General features: G+C 42.1%; 1 protein-coding gene across 1 annotated transcript in view; it reads right to left on the bottom strand.

The window, feature by feature from the left end:
- Positions 1-14,848: 14,848 nt before the first annotated feature.
- The window catches only part of LOC139696561 (bromodomain-containing protein 2-like), a 40,871-nt gene continuing 33,922 nt past the window's right edge, over positions 14,849-21,797 (bottom strand). Inside the window, exon 2 of the mRNA XM_071595365.1 lies at positions 14,849-19,017. Coding sequence (XP_071451466.1) covers positions 18,044-19,017 — 974 coding nt within the window. The 3' untranslated portion in view covers positions 14,849-18,043. The remainder of the gene's footprint in view (positions 19,018-21,797) is intronic.

Raw genomic sequence — 21,797 nt, 5'->3', positions numbered from 1 at the left:
AACAACGAACGTCTAAAATTACCCCTGAGGGCAAATCTCGCGAAACAGGAAGGAGAGAGAGATCGGAATTAAGACGTTTCCGGGTAATAAAAAGGTTTTCGGGAGAAAGGGCCTCGCCAGAAATTCATTTGATTCCAACCATGTTAACTGTCGCAGGGAGGGGAGAGAATTAGCACATCCATCGTCGAAAACCTCTTCCGAAGGAGATATTGGAAATCGTCTAATTTGAAATCAGAGCTGGCAGGCACGTCCGGATAATTAATTTCAATTTGTAATCAAATGACACCTTAAAAAAATATTTCCTCCTTTGAAGTAACACTAAATATAATAGTTCATTTGGCAACAGGGAGAATCCGAATAATTACAGATTAATTTATTCAGCATCAATATCGAGCAATATCTTATAGAATTACATTGGGCGTCATGCCATGTAGCCTATCTCGACAGTATAAGCGTACTCAGCCGTATTCAATACTGGCATAGGCAAAGTAGCAGATCATGTGAAACACAGCTGGACCTTTTATTTCATGACATCCCGTAATCCCAGCATTATCCCCAGTAGAAGGCAGGGCAGAGGTTATAGGAGAGGCGATATATAATGTTTTATGAGGTGCAGGCAGCCTTCTACGTGGGCGAATGCACGACCACCCTTTCCCTCCGCATGAATAACCACCGCTATTCCACCAAATCTCCCACCTTCCTTAATTATCCCATTCCTACTCACACTGCTTCCCACAACCAATCTTTTGATGACTACTTCTCCGTTTCGGTGATGAAACCCTTCGAAAATCTGCAAGTATCATAGAGGAGAGAACCCGCGAGATGGCACATATCTGGGGGTCCCAGTCATTTATCCCCCACGGGCTGAACCAAGCCCAACGAATGTATCCAATAGCTGCCTACATATTCCCTCCCAACCCCTTGTTCATTTCCTATTGGTCCCTTACCTCTCCTTCCCTCATACACGAGTATATATCGTATATATCACTACTAAATGAATATTGTGTGACTTCTAACAAAACAAAATCCAACATCCTAGTCTACAACAAGCCCACCCTTCCATCTCCGTATCCGTCCTTCTTTACATCCCATCCAACATTCATATTCTATTCCTGCCCCTTCCTCGTTTGTCCAACATTCTCTCCTCTATCACAGTCCTCAACATTCCACTGCCGATCAATATGCTTTGCATCCATTTTTTGTCTCTTTAGGATTTCTCCCAGGAATCCCCTCTCCTCCCCCACCATAAGAAGATTTCAATAAACCATTCTTCAACTCCGCATAGGAGTACATATTTCGGGTACCCCATCATTCTATCCAACATATTTACTCATTTTCTGCTCCCAACAAGTGTACTCAATATTATACACCTCTGTGGCACGGCCTTCAACATTCCATTGACATTTAAAAGGATCTGCACCAATTTTTCCCGCCTTCCCTGCAAATCTCCAAACAGCCATTAATATGCATAGAACGTCCTTTCCGTCCATTTCACTTTTTCCGTTCTCCACAACCACATACAAGTAGCGTAAACCTCAAAATGTACGCTCGTACTCCTGCCTCAGCGACCAAGTTTCCGTATTAGCCATATTAAACCACGCTACAATATCAAAATTTTAACTGTTCTTTTCTTTATATTGTTAGTCGAGGCCTCTTTCATCAATTCGCTCTGGAGGACAAGGTTGAGAGCCGAAAAAGAGCGGAGTGACTGCAAGGATGAATACTTATATCTACCATATGCCAAGGTCGATTGGCCTTGTCTTGTACGGGTGGTTTAATCTTCCAATATAGTGCGGGGTCGTATAACTAATAATTCCCTTACTGTGAGAAGTCACTCGAGTGCTCTGCACTTTCTAAAAGTCTTGAGTCTGGCTAATTACCTTTCTGGCTTGAATGTCTCTCCCCACAGTATCCAAGAACAGCCACGTCACACTTACTTTACTTTCGTGATTACATTTTCAAAAATCAAGAGGATAAATAACTGATCGTAGCACTTTTCCACTTGATAATTTTTTTAAAACTCTTTCCAGGTTTCGATGTATTGCATCATCATCAGGTCAACTACTGTAACTACTTAATGCATGTGAAGCTACTCAATTTGCAATCAAGTCGAAATCTATAGAACTTTTCCGAGATCCTTAATTATCACTTTCTTCAATGAGTCCCAAAGACTGGGCGAATATCTTAATTCTGGACTGGCTAATGTGAAAACCCGCATCTACAAATGGAAATATATCTTTCTACATCTACACAATACACTTCTCGTCACCGCAAATTCGGGCACCAGCCATGCATGCATACATTACTTCATACATGTTCAGATAACGAAAAAGGGTCGCGGTAGTCCAGTGGGTAGAGCGTTGGACTGCTGATCAGAGGGTCCTGGGTTCGATTCCCGGGCATGGCACTTTGATCACCTACAGGTCTTCCCTAGCTATAGTGAGTTTTCGCGTACCAGGTCTTCCTGGGAAACCATAACCGGCACAGGGAAAGGAACTGCCCCCCCCTTCCCTGATGTGTGAATTTTCACACGCCGTAGAGGGCTTAGAACTGGGTGATCTCTACCATCACCAACTAAACCGGCCTTCGGTTAGATTACTGTGTTTATGGTTTTTTTTATACCGAAACACTCGTACAGATACACACCACATACATGCAATAATTGACCTTAATACTAAATATTTGTCTTTAAGTAACTATATTTTGGTGCTTTGGTTCGAATTTGTTGTGATTGTGATTTGTTCGAGGGAAGAACAAGTACTTGATTCATCTCGAATCATTTCGAGGATCTCATCCTTAATCATTTTATCTCGGTGGTGGAATCACCACGTAATTTGGTGTCATAATGATTCATATGCATCTACATAATTACCCGTAAGCCGCCGCAAGGGCATGTGGCGGGGGAAGTTAGGTCACCAGCCATTCATGGACAATCCCAATCGTGACACCCCTTGCCCGATTCCCTCGGTGTCGCAAGAAAACTTAGGTGTCTTTTACACCTCTTCAGTCTTATACTTACATGCATTTTCGTGCGTAAACACATTTTTCTGCAATATAATTCAATCAATAGACTCCTAAGCCGTGAAGACATACTTGGTCTTCAATCACCATTCCCCATTGTCAGGTTCTTGGACGAATCTCTGACGATACCGCCGCGACGCGAAAAAAATGCGTCCGACTCCGACCACGGGGGGGAGAGAGAGCCCGGGGTGGCGCATTGCGTAACACGAGAGAGCCGTAGTAGCGTCGTAGTCGGGGGGAGAACCACTCGCCCCTCCCCCCCCGCGGTCTAACCCTTTCTCCCCCCTTTCCCTTTCGAACGTCTTCCGGGCACGCCGATTCTCACATGCGGATGCCATTCGTCGCAGATTATTACATCCGTCGTTCTTTTTTTTCTATCAGAGACCATTTTCGGAGACATTATATATTGTCTGGCGTACATGCACGGATATACATGCATATTTGTGAGGACGCTGCTTGTTCCATTCAGTTGCCGACTCTTTTAGCTGTCAACTCCAGAATTCAATATCTCGTTCAAATCTCCCTCGAGACGTCTCCGGCATAGCGAGACGGGGTGTCAAACTGGGCAGTTTTCAACCCGGACAATGTTGAACATGATGTTTGTCACCAGGGACACCCGTGGATCATGATAGCATTTAATTTTATTTCGAATGCCATAGCATTCATAAACTGAAGTAAGTATTTAGCAATATGTCATCATGGGAAAGTCGATTAAGAAGTAAGATAGCAGAGTTGAAGCCGAACTGAGTAAACTTCATTGATTTTGTAGTGAATTGGAGAATGTCTTTTGTACAAAAATGGTTGGCTCGGTTCCATATACATGGAGCAAGTGAGTACGCGAAATCACTTATCGGCGCCTGCCTCGGATGTGGATACTTGAAAATGTCGAATGAAATATTGTTAAATGGGATGGACAATGAAATGCACACTTAATGCTATATCACAATTGCGTAATCACAATTTTTGAGGCCAAGTACTGAGATACTAATGAGAAATTTTGCACCATTTTTCTTACAGTCGTGAATTTCGGTGGGTCATAATTTATTTATTTAACCTTAGCCCGAAAACAGCACTTTTTGACCTTTTACATCGGACTATGAAAGAGTGATAACAATAGGCACGATTACGAACACCCAAGTCCTAGGTGGAGGAAAAACCACCCAGCCTGAATCGAACCCACGACACTTGGATTAGCAGACGAGTACGTCACCCCGCCGCCACCCGGACCGGCAAATCTTGAGAAGAAAGCGATGTTGACACATAACTGTATCTATTATATTTTTTGATACATCATTTATCTTGGAAATATTGATAGATCCTTATTTTCGGTTGAAGTTTAAAAATGACATGCATATTTCTTATTACGTTTCGTATTATTTCAGATGAATTCTCCATTGAATATACTCGTGTGTGTGGTGTTTGTTGTTTTCTTTTGATATAATTAATGGTTTCTGGTTGATATTTTGATATATGTTTTGATATAATTAATGGTTTTCTTTTGAATTTTTCTTTAGAACCTTTGTCCACATTTCTATGGCAAAACGTAAAGCAAACATTTACAGGATACGATTGATTTTTAATAATGGCATTAATGAAAAGGGGTTAATACATTTAGGTTTCACATAGTGTGATTGGAATCTTTTCGCAAGAAAAGATATACCAAAGTATAAAATAAAACTTCAATGCCCAAACCAGTTTCCGAAAGTACGATAATTCATTAATTTTCAGTGTCTCAAGTGAATTAAAAATGCCGTGCAGATTCTTAAGTGTTTCTTGCCTTGTGTATTGATAGTTAGTTTCGCTATCACTGGGGACAAGGAGGAAGCAATCTTGCAATATGGGGTATAACGCTTCAAGTTGGGTACATTCGTGAAATAAATTAATTGCTTTTACTCTCGATACACGATAGGGCCTAGTGTGTACAGCCAGCACTCTCGCTGACCGTAGCACACCTCTTCACAGGACGGGTGCGGAACCTCTCCCCGCCCCAAGTGATTGCCTCAGGCAATATCACCCGCAAGGAAAACCATTTTGCGATAACGACAGCGGTCTGGTAAGCCCGCCCTATTTCGCCGTTTGGAATGGGGGCCAGCTAGTCCAAGGCCCATTTGTCCATGCGACCCGACTATCCTGCCGACAAGAACGCTTGTCCAAAAAACTCCTACACAATCTATATCCTAGTTAGTTCAGGATATCCACAGCGTGGGAGGAAGGTAAGGGACAGAGGGTGCAAAAGAACTAGAGGTCCTAAACTCCGCGGAGACAAACGAGCGGTCAGGTGTGACGGTCAGCATTGACAGAATGGCTCTGCCGCAGGAAAAAAAACTCGTAATGAATGGGCGAGCGTGTGTAATGCCATTATGGAAGGTGTTTGGGCTGGGAGAAAGATTTCGGCGTGAAAGGGAAAATGGAACTGAGGTAAGAATTAGAGAGGGGTGGAGGAGAGCAAAGTACATACATAACACGCAGCTCGTAAACACGGCCATAGTGGTGAGAATAGCGAGAGGCCCCAATATGCGATACCACAGCGTGGGGAAACTCCCTCAAAAGTGACACACGGGAGGAATTGTAGTGAGTGACCAAAGATGGAGGGACTTATTTCTATTCAAGAATTAATCTTCGCTTCTGTCGATACATTTACACGAGAACGGTTTTCTACAATCTGTTCAAGTTTCTGACACTCGTCGAAAGTAAAGCCTCAATACGTGCTGGACAGGAAGACTTTGGAGAGGCATTTGAAAACATCCATAAAAACAAGAAAGTAATGGAAAATCTGGCGATTACGCTGGCAAGGTTTAGCTATCAATTGAACTGATTACATGTGCTCGATGAACGTGGCGAATAATATGCCGTGGGAACTGTCTGATTACATCAATTGCAACATATTTGCATAAGATATTGCCACTGACTTTTGCTAAACAAAATTAAAATTCAAATTAATAGCTAAATTCATTCATTTCTATATTATCAACCAGGATTCAAAAATACTTCTGGGCTAGCTGCACGATTTGCCGTAATTCATGCATCTGACCTTCCTTTGTGTAGCTTCAATTAAAAATGAAGGAGGTTTTCTCACGACAAATAGATTAAAAAAATTGATCGGAAACAGATATAAGGGTTTGAATATCGGTGAAATAAAACGATTTTTTCATAGAGAAGCTTACTACAACACCGATTATTTATGTTTTGGTATCGGTGTCTCAAACTATCCAACAAATATTTCGCTGAACGACAAACTTCTTACCCAACTTTTACAGAAGTTTTGATTCATACGACCACATTACGGCCATATTCGTTAATCTGATCGATTAGGAAAATTCTTAGAAAACCATTGACTTCAACAGAAAATTCGCCATGTAATTTCAAACGAGGTATATCATTTCTCATATTCCTGAGAAGAAAAGAGTGGAATTTAAGAGGTGACAACATACTATTAGAAAAACACGCGAAAAAGAACACCAAAGAGCTGAAAAACGCAAAATATATAAGCGAATAAAGTACAAGACCTCTTTATCCTCAAAGATGCATTCTGAAGGAAAAAGAATATGTTCAAGGTGAGATGGTAAAATATACTATTTGCCATAGGAAAATAAGCAATAGATTTGGTAATATCTATGCTTATTTGAAGATGGCGACCATTGAAGATCACCGTAACTCCGAAGGGGATAAATAGCATTGGTGATCTATATATTTTTCCGATACACTACATGAAATTATACATGCAGACCCATTTTTATAGCATCGTTCCCGCAAGGTTTGAATACATGTATATCCTTTGATTGACTAATACTGTGATTGAATATTTATCCATGTAAGTACCATACCATACCAGCATGAACTGATATCTATGTAGTGGTGTAATGATTGTGCGCGCAAGGCTGGTGACCTAACACCCCCAGCCACACGTCCTTTCGGCGGCTTTCAGAGTATTATGTGGATGAATATATATAAAGATGTTTCCTCCTTACTGGCATGACATTGTCAACGTCTTCTGCGCTTGCATTTTTGCTGTAATCTAAATCCAATGGAAATGTCAAAATATCTACCAGGTTTCAGAATAGTCCATCTCGTTTAACTTTCACCATATCCTTGAACACGTGCATTCGAAATGAAAATCCATTTTTAGGCTCTCTAGATTTCAGTAAATGGCTGAAATGGCATAGGATTAACAGATTTTCCGCGGATAGTGTGGGACTCCTGCACATTCTTGTCGTGCCAGAAAGATGCTCCACGGCTGTAGTGGGGCGATTCGAAATTTAAAACGGACGGTTAAGGGGGCGAGCACATTCGGTTGGGGGAAGGGGAATTCGAATAGGCGGCGGCGCCACAGGCATTCCGTGGGACGAAGCAGAAAGCGATGGTGTGGGCGTCGTCCACTTGGGGAGTTTTGGTGCAGGCTAGAGTGGAGCCGGCAGGCAGGGATAAAGCTTCTTCCTCTCTTCCAGGAAATAGGATTCGAGGGGGAGGGGTGTATTGCTTGGCCGCCCCTCCCCTGGCCCTCCTCCCCATATTTTTCCGAATTGCGGAGTGAGGAGGGGCTGCGAGGAAAAAAGACCCTGGGATTTTAAGGAAAGGGTGACTTGAGGGGAGAGGCATGAGGAGGGGCTGTTGTGGACGCCTCTCCACATTCAGATATGGCCTCCCTCAATACCCTCCTCAATGACGGACACATGGGCAAGCATCTCGTCGCAAGCAAACACCTTTCTCCCTCTCTCCCCCTGAAGAGAGTCGACGGGCAAGTCGAAAGCCAATCGAGATACGTACCTACCATAACTCGCTCTCTACGCACGTGTGGCCGCCCTCCCTCTCCCCCTCAAGCCGGCGAAGATGAAAAGGATAACTACTTACTTTGCGAGGTTTTATTGCCTTTGGGGACATTTTTCGGATGTTCGGAGGGTTTCCACGAAGATTGCGCACTGCTCCCGTTATACAGCCTGCACTCCAGTGTCACTCTCGGAGGATGTCCTTCTCGCAGTCTTCAACTTTATTTTTTTCTATTTTCTTTGCCCCTTTTGTCTAAGCAAAGCATAGGTTACCATTCAAGAGGTCAGCATGACAGGGAATGAATATCCAAGCGCATTCACATTCGTTTTGATAATAAAACACACGCAATTTCCTAATGACGGGAAAAAAACTATGGCAAATAACGATGGTGATAAGCGATCATTATTAAAAAATGGACGGTAACATTTTTTGGTCACACATTTGTACAGGTTATAAATATAACAATACTTCATTGATACGTTCATTAGTACTCGTATTTTCATCATTATTCATGCATAATGATCATTGTGAGTCCAAATGCTGATTAAAAATGCATGATTGAATTTTACCCTTAGAACGCAATTGGTACCTAATCTATTCAAACCACTCAAAATCGCAATGGTGGAACTTGGAATAAATTGCCATGAATATAACCAAATTCAAAAATGGACATTGAAAACTATCCAAACACATTAGACTCGCAGATATTCTCATGCTCAATGCACATATGGTAAAAATTTGGGTTTGAATGGTGTTCCTCGATAACTTAAACTCCTGTTTGTTATCGGCATATTGTAGGCTGGGGAGGTTATCGACTTCAGGAGTACTCAAATTACCATTTTTAGCAGCAGCATTACCCATCTACATGGTACCCTGGGCGATACTATAGGATAAATCTACATGTACATAAATAGATAAGAAACAACCCCGCGATCCACCATGCAGATCTCTGCCATACCAAGACTGGAAACTTTTCCCGATACTTTTCATACAAACCGTGTGTATTGCAAAACGATGTGGGATTTAGCGCAGCTTTTCATTTGTAACTCCAAATATTTTAATATCCAGAGATGAAGCAAATCGCGCCTGCGGTATGCATAAGTATGTTCACCAGTGAATCAATCGAAAAGAGTGAAAAAGCAGTCTGAACAGAATAACATAATTTTAAATGGATCAGGTCAATTCTCTGGATTCAATTGAAGTAATTAACTAGAACTATTCCCAATTATTTCCTATCTCAGGTTAGGCTGATGTGTATAATGAGGTGAGACTATCAGTGCTCCCCACGTTTATTTTCCCGCAGCCCACTGTCACTTGTTTGGTTAGCCAGTTGCTCTTGTCTCCCCATACAAATAGATAAGTTATCCATAATATTCCTTCAACGTTTGAGGTGTTTTCCTTGAGATATTTTTTGTTCTTGATCGCGACCGCGCAGGTGCAGTTCAAAGCGGACCCGATGAACTTCGTACAGGTGATTACCAACGAAGCGTCAGCAGATTCGATGATAGATAGCCCAAGTGTATTACACTAAGTATTGCGAGGGCCAGCTCGCGCAGAGACAGGATAAACGAGACGTACATCCCACCTCACTCCACATCACATTTCATTCATGCATCACACATTGGCCAAGAGGATGTTCCGTCGACTTCATGCGCCTTTGAATACGCAGTGAAGTAACTCAAATTCTTTCCGGCGATTGTCATTCGTGGATTCCACAGCCATTTTATTTTGACCATTTGATTCTTTTACAGGCATAATTTATCGAAGCTCAATTTTTCATCAAACTTTTCAGCTGCACTATTCTTTCGTGAGAGAACTGGAAAGGATACGCTCCATTAAGCAACTAAGAGCGAATCACATTTCTCATATGTTTAATATATTTATGAATCACATTCCTCATATATTTTTTCCGTAAATACTAAATTTTTTAACATTCCATCATTACATATTTCAATGAAAGGAAGTTCTCACATTTTTAGAGGTTTTAAATCCTTCCCGATGGATATATCCTAATCAATCCAACTTTGGTTTGATGAGGTAGGATAGAGTTAACCTGGTACGAAGCCCTACGGGGTGTGAAATTCACGAACCTAGAACAGGAGAGGGGGGACAGTTCCTTTCACTATGCCGCCTATGGTTTCCCGCGAAAATGCGGCACCCGACAAATCACGCAGCCTGGGTGAAGCTGGAGGTGCCCAAAGCCAACGGATATCTAACACGGGCACTAGGGTCAGTTGCCGCACGCTCGAACCACGAGGCTGCCTAACCACGTGCCTCTATCCCAATAGGTAAAACTCTTTTTTTTTGCGTTGAGTAGGTCGAAGTCCCTTGTGCACCTCGCACAGACCGCAGCTCAAAAAACAAATACTGGGAATAATAGGTGCTACTACTCCACTCGAAACTACATTAACAGTTCACACTGACTAGAGAACTCGTTTTGTATGCATGTTTGTATGTTTTGTTCGGCTTCCCCCGACTCGGACTTGACGCCGTAGAGGCGCCGTCCCAAGCTTCCTTCAGTATCCTCGGGAGGCGTCCCCGAGGATTGAGAGCATGAGGGGGAGAGGGGCCATAGCCGGTGGGTGAGGGACTTCCATTTTTCCCTGTCGGTCGGTAGAGCGGGGGACTACAAAGGGCGGGGGAGGCGATAAGTCGAGGCGTCCTCCCCACCGCCCTCCCAGTTTTCCTTCGGCCCGCTACCCACTCCAGCGGCCACATATACACTCTCCCGAAAGGGCTTTCCGCCGCGGAGCGAAATCGGAATCTTTGTCAGCCCATCCGCCCTTTTTAGTGTTAAGGAGGTACCCTGCCGCCTTCGGCCCGCACCATAAAGTGACCACCCAGCCGCTTGGAAGCGGAGAGAGAGTTGGTACAGGGTTGCGGAAAGGAAGGAGCCACCTTGTAGCGTGAGGATCGGAATGGGGAACTGGTCGGCTAGGGAGTGATGAAGGGGAAGGGTCGCGTCGGTGGCCCAACCTAAAGGTGGGACGATTTTACGAGTTGGGGCGTTTTCAGGAGCATGCTTACCGCTTGTATCGGACAAGTTTATTATTTTCCGTGGATACGGTTTTCAGCTATACGCGAAATATGTATCAGGTCCAATGTTTTTATTTACTTCCGGGACATTGATGGGGTGCGAGTGAAACCCTTACACGGCGGATTTATGTTTTCTCTTCACCTCTCGAGGCGAATGTTCGACATTGGTGTCCTGGTTGCTAAGGAGGTCCTTTCTAAACGTAAATCCCCCATTTTGATGGACTTCTCTATTCTTCCAAGGCATGAATGGAATTGTTACCTCCAAAGACGAATCTGATCATTTCTTTCCGTAAGCCTTCCTGACCGAGAAAGTTTGCCACTCGGTCTCCGGCGAAGAGGAGACCATAAATAAGGGATACAACGCGTCTTTTTTTCAAAATCTAAAGATTTATTCAAATGAGAAGTGATTAATGGGCTTTGCAAGGAATTCAGAATGTTCGTCGGTGAGGCTAAGAAAACTGTATTTATTTATTTATAAACCCTGAGAGCCCTCGCTAGGGTGTGTGACGGGGTGAAAACACACCAGAATAATTTAACCGAATATGACCCTACCATTGTCGAACAATGTTATTATAATCCCTTATCGTTCTTGGAAAAAATTACATCTTAGTCTATCTGTCCTGCACTTAATCTATCTAATTTTACTAACATTATCTCTCCTACCGTAGTACGATTGCGGCAACAATGCATTTTCAATACCACTGCTGCAGAGACTTCCTTCCAAATGATTTATTTATTTATAATTTAAACAAGAGCTTCAAATCTGCAATTTAATCTCCACTCCGTGGGTGAATCCCAGCCTAGCTGCTCCAGTTTTTTGGATACAGTACTAAGTTAATCACTATAACACTTTTCAAATCTCGCTCCTCTACAATACACGCGATCCAACTCAGTAATTAATCCAAAATCGTTGGGATCCTATATAATTGCAGTATATTTTAAACGAGGCCTAACCAAGGACAGATAACATTTCTCGTTGACCTTTTCGTCACATTTGTCTAGTACTCTTTAAATAAATTCTAATTTTTCGTTAGCTTCTCCACATATTCCCGTGTGTTTCACCCAGAAGAGATCTTGAGTAAGGGTAATGCCTAGGTATTTAATTGAGTCTACGCATCCCATTCCGGTGTTTCCAATGCAGTAGGTGTTCGATTGGGAATTCTTTTTCCAAAAATTAATGCCTACGCACTTTTTTAAGTTTAATTCTAATTGTCAAGTGTCGCACCAGCGTTGTATAGCATTAAGGTCATCTGGCAAAGCTGCTCTGTTCTCAGGATCACGGATATCACGGTAAACCACTGCATCATCGGCAAATAAACGTATCTTACTAGTGACTACGGAGTCAATGTCGTCAACTTCAAGTAGGAATAAAAGAGGTCCGATAACACTTCCCTGGGGAACAGCTGAAGTTACTTATACTGCATTAGAGCTAACTCCATCTGTCACAGCTCTTAAAAAATATATGTAAATTAATTAATAATCTTTAACCAAGTTTCATGTAACTCCTAGATTATCGGCGTAAGAGCGTGAAGTTGACAAGAAAATAGGAATAATTTTTTGTTGTGACCAATCAACTTTATGGAATTTGCATAAAGTTTTATAGTTAAATTATTTACTTAGCAATTCCATCACTCTCTTTAAAATACGACCCAAGTTCTGACGTTTATTTTATTTATTTATATATACCCTGCAAGCCACCGCCAGGGGTGGCTTGCAGGGTATATATAAATATACACACCAGAATTATTTTACCAGAAAATAACCCTACCGCGGTCGAACTATGTTATTATGATCCCCTAACGTTCGTGATACGTTGAACGTCATCATCAGGTGGTCCTCATAGAAGCCAACTCGTATGTACCTTCAGAGCGGGAGAATTGATCAGAGAGGATGGGTAAGGAAGGGGTAGAAAGCTTACAATGCAGGTGGGAGGAAAAGAGAATTACATCTTTTGGTGTCAATCGGTGACTTGGAAGAGAAGTAGATCTTGGAGTAGGCAGTGGGAGGGATACACAATATTGTTGCAAGTTCATCCTTGAAACGGACGCATTTCAAAATTTCCAACTGCTCCAAAGTATCGAGTCTTTGACCTTTAGTTTCACAATGAAGAATCTTAGTCACCAGTCACTTTTGATGAGGTGCTTCGCAAAATGGGATGTCATGTTCTTATCCTTTACACACGTTTTGTGTTTTTTTATCCTTCCTTTAAATTTTGGTCAAATTTACCCAATATACTCGAGAGTTACCGAGTATTTTATTTTAAATGCTTCACTCCTCTCGTCTTGGGAACATTGTTTGGTGTGGGAGACGTTCTTAAAGCATGAACCATTGCATAAGGTACAGTTTATTTTCCTTTTGGTAAAATCGTATTTTGCTTTTTGAGAAATATTCTCGAGACAGAGTATTCGTCGACATTTTGCAAGTTTGATCTTTTCGACAAAGTGGTCCTGTGTTAGCAATAGTTCGTTCAGTTGACACCAATCAGATGGCATCGGACGGAAACGTTTTTAAGAGATTCAATATTAATAAGAAGACGATTCTCGTTAAAAATTCAAAAAAACTCTACAGTCAACGAAATATTATGTGCCTTGGTATTAAATTGCCGAAGTTTGAAAAACAAACTCACCTTATTCAAAGCACTGGAGCAGTTTATTGATATGTACCCTGCAAGCTACCGCCAGGGTGTGTGGCAGGGGGTTAATAGACACCAGAATAATTTTACTACAACATGACCCTACCGCGGTCAATCAGTGTTATTATGATCCCTTTTCGCTTGCGGAAAAAAACGACATCTTAAATTTATCTGTTCTACACTTAATCCCTCTAATTTTGCTAAAACGATCACTCCAACCGTAGTACAATGGGGGTAACAATACATTTTCAATATCAATGCTTACGAGACGACCTTCCAATTTATTTATTCATAATTTATGCAAGAGCTTCAATCTGTAATTTAACCTTCGCTCTGTCAGTGATTCCCAGCCTAGCTGCTCTAATATTTTGTATGCCCTAACAAGTTTATCATTACGTCACAAATCTAGCTCTTCTACCCTGCACACGATCGAATTCGGCAATAAAATTTTTTTAAATGTGGAATTTTAAATAAAATAAAAAACCACATTCCTTCAACCCTAATTATAACACAAAAATATACTGATCGAGTCAAAGACGCCGACTTAAACAGGACATTTTATAAGCAAAATATTATCCTATGCATACATGAAGTGGTTCTTGAAATGTATGAGGTGTGCCCCAACAAAACTCCTCCCCAAATTTGCGGTGCATTTTGTGAGTCACAGGATGAGCATGCCTACTTTGACCAAGACATAAACCACTTGAGATACGAGACTACCATATGTTACTGAATGGAACCCTACTGGATGTTGCATCAAAAATGTCACATTTTGAACGCTTCCGAAGGTACAACATTCATCACAATAATACGAAGCAGCATTATCAGCCACGAAAAAAAACTGAAACAGCTCCCTTGGCCAACTGCGGTATTGAATTTAAGAAGAATGGAACTCGGTTCCATTGAACTTATTATTCCTCGAAGGATATCATTTGAACAATTATTCCTGTAATGCGATTTCGAAAACAACAAGTTACTCCCAAGTATTATTACGACGAAAGTAACATTCAATATATTTATTCATACATGCAGCCTTAATTAATCCTGGCACCAAGCTTTCCCACTCCAATGTGAAATAATCATATTAAAATGAGAACTACGTAATTTACCAGCACTTACCTAAGTTTATAGTAATAGTTTTCATCTGGAGTGCTTTAAACGACATCAGAGAACAAAGGGCTAAGTACATCTGTCATTTATTCGTAGACTTCAAATCACAAAATATTTGTTCACGACGTTAATTCTTCCCAAGGTTTAAATTGCAATTAAAAAGTGCAAAAATTCATTTGTGGATATGACAATTGCCATATTTTCCGGATCCAGCGAAGTGATCTCCATGACGGGGATTCAATACCCGATCATAAACGTGGGTGAGGATATTTGGAAATAAAAAAATTTTTCTTTACACCAACAGCATTTACTCAACTCACATTGCATACATACATACAGACTGATTGATGTATTTTTTTTCAAAATTTTTAGTACAATTACAGCAGATATTTACCACTAACACATCACTTTTGGAGCACAGCCTAATTATTTTCATTCGAGTCCAAGGATCCATAATAGCAGTAAACATGTAGGAAAAAAACTGAGCCACAAAGAAAAACGCGGCCGTAAACAATTACGTCTATTAAGACATTCGTCTGGTGGGAGCCAAAATAAGTAATATACACACTTCATTATCACCTGCATAAATGAAAGTATTTCTTCCGCCAGCGGCAACTACCATGTTATCCCAACTATAAATGCTTTTCTTTTTACCTTTATGTTAAAAAAATAAGGCGGTCCCTCCCTCCTGTATGTAAGCAAATGTTAAACGTTATGAATATCGTTGTCCTACACGAACGAAAGGCAAACCCATGTTGAGGACGTTATCTTCGACTCTGAATTAAGTCGGCGTAAAAAAAAAACAACTGCCAGTCACGCTCCGTTTTCACAAAGTACAAAAAGAGCGCACCAGATTTTACGGTTCTCTGGAAGAAGATTCCAAGATATTGAAAAAAGTACACCACATATTTGAAATACTAGGTCATTAACAACATTCTTTGTTGTAAATATATGTATTCATATATGCCATATATCAGTTACCTATAATTATGCTTCCCGATACAAATAATAAACAAAATGGTGCATACTATACATTATTGAAGATATCTTCTTTTGGAAAGAAACTTTTTCATTAATGCTTATATTTTGGTTTCTTTGCTGCTCAAGAAAAACCTGCTTCATATACAAGTATATTTACAATATGTTATCATAAATTCTGTGATCTGTCCTTGCATGCAACAAGGCATGTCACTAATCTCTATCAAAATTACAGACAGGTACCAAAAGAGTAACTCCTTTTAAGTGGGAATAGGTGATTTAACGATATAATTAGATAAATTTAAAACAATATTGGCACTTCAAAGCAATTAAAACCGAATCATATAATTTCAAACTAGGAGTGGAAATTAGCTCACAAAGAACAACCATCGCAAATGGCAGAAAATATAATTTTGAAAAGAAAACATCGATAGCAAACAGACACGGTACAAATAAAGGAGCACTAAAGATTTACGCAACTATCAAAACAATATCATGACCGTTTACGATGTTTCTGAACAATTGTCAATGCCAAATCTGTAATCAATAACGTATAATACATTCTACAAAATATAATAGAGATGGAAAGTTTAACATGGCAGGGGTCAAATTTCCTTATCCCTAATGCAAAACTTTCTTATCTTTTGGAAAGGCGAAGAAGACATGAATGCAGAAATCAGCTTCCTGCATGCAACAAAGTAAACAGAAAGACACCTTAAGTCTAAGTTTGAGACCAAAATCATTAATTCCAATTAAAAAAATATAATTACCAAATATCTGAAAATACAACATATATCACTTGAGTAACACTGATTATATAATCTGTACTAATTCTTTGCACCATAATGAAGACATCTAATATGAAAGAAATATTACACCAAATAGTGCAAAGCCACACTGAAAAAAAAACCAAGTGCAATCACTTTCTCAACCCCACAACATAAAGCCTTTTAACATATATGACCATGTTGAGGGTTTAACTTTTATAAGGATTCTTTTCAAATAATATCTCAGATGAATAGAACAAGTTTGCATAGACAAACATTTTGAAAAAGGAAATAAAGACCAAGTGAAGTGATATGTGTGAACATTTGACAAATACACATTCTATTCTTGCTCGTGAAAGGGCAACAAACAATTACACCTAAAAAAATAGAACCCAATCAAATGGAGTTCTAGGTTTTCATTGAAATGCAAACTTTTACATCAACTCCAAACCTCTTACAATACAAAGGATAATAAAGTAGAAAATAAAGGCACTATCAGGTGGAATGAGTATCCGTTGGCAAAAATCTGTTCACATAAACATTTGTGACGGGAACTTTTTATGGCGAAAAATGAGCAATAAGACTTTGGCATTTAGCTTATAATGCTATCTCTTGTCAACTGCAAAGTTGATTGCTAAAACAAAGACTTTTTTTTTGAAATTCAGAATTATTACTACTAATATGAAGTCGAGTAAACATAAGATAATCATACTCAGATGCAGGCATTACTAAGTTACACCAAGGCCACCTAAACCATATATTCTGACCTTTACCAAAAGCTAGCAATGGATAAGACCACCTCTCGTATGTCCGAGGAAGGTAACTTGAGAATCCACTCACAACAGTTCTCATATAACTAGAGGAACAGACTACTGTGTCCGCAGTCATCCTGATGAACCCATGCACAGATTGTTCCAAACGGACAAGGCAATATTAGCGGGATCATGGGACAGGGCACATGAGACACCATGCAAGCAAAGTCACTCTTTTGGCATCTTCGACCGTTCCAAGTTTTATGTCCTTGCAACTCAGTACTTTTAAACACACCACCCAACGTATGACGCAGATGTTTTAGTAACGTCGCAGTCCTGAAACACGAGGAGTACACATTCTTCTGGCAATAAGGAATTGCATTGTCTCAAAGAATGGCAGCTTACCACAGATCCATCAACCTAAGCTGCATGAATTTTTATATTGTTTTTATGTCCACGCAAAATATGCATTATACGCAAAATCAAAAGTCACTCCCGTGAGAAATACTATACACGCCGACTAAATTTGTAACATTTATTAATAGCGGCCTGAGCTATAACTTCAAAAGAATTGCATTGATAAAACGGCGAAAGGGCAGTAACTGACTGATCGCCAAGGAAGACAAAGGTATGAGGAGGTTCGTACAAGATACATATTTACACGTTTCAATGCCGACAACGTACAGCGACCGGCTACGTTAAATTGGGCACGGCATGACATGAGTACTCCCACACAATTACACTCCGATGACTTCTTCTAGTCCTTCAATTTACACTATACGATAGGCACAAGAAAAGAGCCCCTGTCGTGTGCACACGGCGCAGTCCAGGCCGACGGAAACATCGACAGAAAACTAAACTGTCCAAAGTATACATATCTCTATTCACATATACAATCATATTTAAACAGATACATAAGCTATGTATGAATAAATCCTATTGGAGTCACATAGACCCTCATCAGTCCACATCAGCGACACAGTTTACCGCGCCGCCGCCAGACTTCTTCTCAACGAAGAAACCTGAGCACGCAAGGCCACCTGCCTGGCCCTCAAGGCCTTAAGAGAGTCCTGCTGCTTGCTTCCAAGAGTCGTAAGGTGGGAGCAAAAACCCGCAGCCTCCCTGAGTATCGTGACCTTTGCCGCACGCTCCTTCTCGGACACTGCTGGAACCAGGAGTCTCAAGTTCTCAAAGGCGTTCCTGAGGTCGATGCGCCGCTGTCTCTCCATGGTGTTATGCATGGAGCGTCTTTCCAGGGGGTCTTCGGGAGCAGAGTCACCGCCTTCGTGGGACTGCCTGTGTTGCCTCTTCCGGTGACCCCCGCGTCTCCTGGGGGGAGATGCGGTGCTGGAGGAGGACGACGATGAGGAAGACAGGTACGACGTGGAGGTTGAGTAGCTGGACCATCCATTAGCGCCCTGGCCCGCAGAGGAGGAGGTAGGCTGATCGTCATAATCCGGATCCTCGTCGCGAGGTTGGCGTCTCCTGCGCTTGTGGCGACGGTCGACTCTTGACTGTTTGGCGGACGGACCCCTCAGGTCGTCTGTGGCGTGTCTCTTGGCACCGACTGAGATCTTCCCACCATGGGATCTGCCGTTCGAGTAGTGGTGGCCGTGGAGGTGGCGCTGGCCCTCGGAACTGTCGTAACCCTCGTACTCCTCCTCTTCTTCCTCCGCCTCCTCAGACTCCTCGTCCTCTTCGTCGGAATCACCGAACTCCTCATCGAAGCCATCGCTGAAAACCTCCGCCGCGACGTTGGCGGAAACCCGCGCCATCGCCGCCTCGACGGTCAGCTGGAGTTGCTGCTTGTCCCTCGCGCTGGGATTAGTCGGGAGGTTGACTCGACCCGAACCCGTAGAGGCCTTGCTGTTTCGGGAGGCGGAAGGAGCAGGGGATGACCTCACCGAAACCACAGGTTTCTCGCCTCCAGTCAGACTGACCACGTCGATTTCCTCCTCTGAAAAGAGCAAGAAATGGAAAAAACACATGAATTATTCCATTCCAAAGAGATTGAAAGTTACTAAATACAAAAGAAAGGAAACCTTCCACATGCATTCCCACAATCAAACTCTTTCACATCGCACAACCAATTTCATGACACCCAGGTGCATACATGAAATCGCCTACCAGGCGAATCAATAAAACAGTGGCGCCATTAATTAACAACGTTTACACTGAAACATCCATAAATGGCAATTAGGCTGCAAGGGACCTACGTTTCCAGCGCTCATTTAGATAAAATTGATTTCTAAGGCCAAACAAATCGTGGATTAAATAGTTGGATGTGGAAATAAAACAATTTTACGTCAGGGAAACGAATAATTCACCCCACGAAAGAAGAAACGAAAAATCGGTGGAACGAAGGATAAAAGAGTGCTCGTACATGTTGCTGTGGCATAGAATAATAAACGCCCAGGGACACCAAACGCCCTCTATATTAGCTATACAAAGAAGGCAAGCTGTAAAACCAACAGAGAAAGGGGGTTTAGCTGATTTTGGCAAGAGATTTTACGTGTTATCCTCTAGTCTATAGAGGTGGCAGAGGCCCTCGTGGCCTATGTATGCAGTTAGGTGGGAAAGTTTGTTTGAAGGGGAGAAGGAGATAGGAGAGGGCAGAGAAGCTCCCCTGTATTGCGTGCTTCATCGGCCTTTTTTTTTTTAAGTTCACCCTTGCCACACTCCTTGAGGGTCTTCCGACACGACCGCGCTGAAACCTCACAAGAGGCGCTACTCTAAACAGCCACAAAAGGAAGAATGTGGCACCGTCCTCCAGTCTGAACCTAAGACGGAAATGGAATTTCTTGAAGTCTTAATTATTCGTCGGGAAAAAAATTTGCTTTGAGAAACTAATCCCAAAACACGGAGCAAGGATTTATGCGGTGCAAGTAATCTCACATATAGAACCGCACCCCTGTAGCGGGACGTCACGGGAAATCGCGCAGCAGTGTCTATGAAAACTTACATGCATACTGATACGCTCAATCGTGTGCATTTCTTTTTCTCAACTCCCTTAGGAACTACATGAATCGACGAAGATTATGGCTATATTTTCTTACTGAATTTACGTCCCACCCGGCGTTCAGCATGTATCGCGGTAGTTAAATATATCACCGTCATTGAGATGAAAAACGCTCAACAAATACAGGCAAGTGAATTTGCGCTATGTTCCTGGTGTATGCTATACTATAATAAACTATTTTATGCTATACTAGCAATAAACATTCCGCCACTGGCACAGTGCAAAGCTGAAACCTAAACATAACAGACATTAAAACCAACACACCGATTAGATTCTGTGAAGAATCAAGGGGAGAAAGTAACTCGAGCCCGCGAAGTGCCGCTGAAAACACTACTAGGACGGAAGGCAAACATAGCGTCCCCTTCTTCCCCTCTCAGCGGGAGTCGCAGTGTCTTTTTTCCTCCGCCTTCCGGGATAAGAACGAGGGGGAGGAAGAAGAAAAAGGGGGAAACGGGAGGACAGCGACATGCGCATGACACGTGCAAAGTGCCGCCGCTAATTCTTTCACAGCAGGAGGCAGACGAACATCGCTAATGGCAATTAGACAAGTCACAAACGCGACAGCGTAGGGGCCTCGGGGGAAGGGCGACCGCACTTTAACCCGCATTTTGAAATGCGCGAGGAGTAATTAAACACCGAAGCGCACCACCGTGGACCGCGAAGCCATTAAGCCTGACGGCGGATGAATCGAACGAGGGTAGCCGACACGAATCGAACGAGGGTAGCCGACACGAGCCGAGGGCTGCAATGCAAAAATAAACTACGTTTAAAATGCAGGACACGAACATCCAGAGTACGCGGAGAGGGAATTGCCGCAACCGGAGGAATACCGGTGCGGCAGTGAAAATGGACAATCGCGGAAGGAAAGGATGACACTTTCCTTTTCCTTTGAGGACTGGCGCTGACACCACTCGAGACAAAGGGCGAAGTGATTACCGGCCGCTGCACAATAAAACACCATACAATAAGAACCGAGGGAAGAATGAATGCAAGGAATATAAGGGGTATTATACTTCTGAACTCATATCACATTCATATCCAAATAGCCGTAATGGTGATATGTGAACACAGCAGACGAAAAAAAAATATCATTTCACTCTCGAATTTCCAACAGCTTTGTGAAAAAATTGAAAACTTTTTAGCAAGAGAGGGAGAGAGAAAAAAAGCAACGCAAGTAGGAAATCTTTCGGTCGTTCAAAGACCCTCATAGTCGAAGCTGATCAATAACATAAATCTGTAACACATCGAAACTAGTTCCCCACACCCAGGCCAAGTGAAAGAGTGTCCTCACTCCTCCAACTAGCTTCTCGATTGCCCGGTTGGATATGACACTGAGGTCTAGTATTTAACAGGACCAGATGTGAATGAAATATTCAACCCTTTCCAAAATCGAAGAGGAGACGGCGGCGAAGTGAAACGAGAAAAAGAACGATTTAAAAATCGCTGCAATACCCGTAGAGTGACGTATCTCCGAACCTTCCACAACATTCCCCTGACGCAAGACCCTCCCAACTCCCCGCCCCACATCCCCCGAGTGCACCGGGCGAACCCACTTAGCCGTTCGGACAACAGAGTGGCGGGGGATGAGGGTGGAGGAGAGACGAGTGGAGGCATGAGAATAAAAAGGGCGGGAAAAATAATAAAACTACGAGGAGAAGATGCAGGAATGGACGAGGCCAGGAGTAAGTTACCTCCCAACATCGATGATCAGAAGCCCA

The sequence above is a fragment of the Hetaerina americana genome, unplaced genomic scaffold (genome assembly GCF_022747635.1).
Source record: "Hetaerina americana unplaced genomic scaffold, ioHetAmer1.1.p SCAF_7, whole genome shotgun sequence".
NCBI classification, from domain to species: domain Eukaryota; kingdom Metazoa; phylum Arthropoda; class Insecta; order Odonata; family Calopterygidae; genus Hetaerina; species Hetaerina americana.
This window is presented reverse-complemented; position numbering and strand designations above follow the sequence as displayed.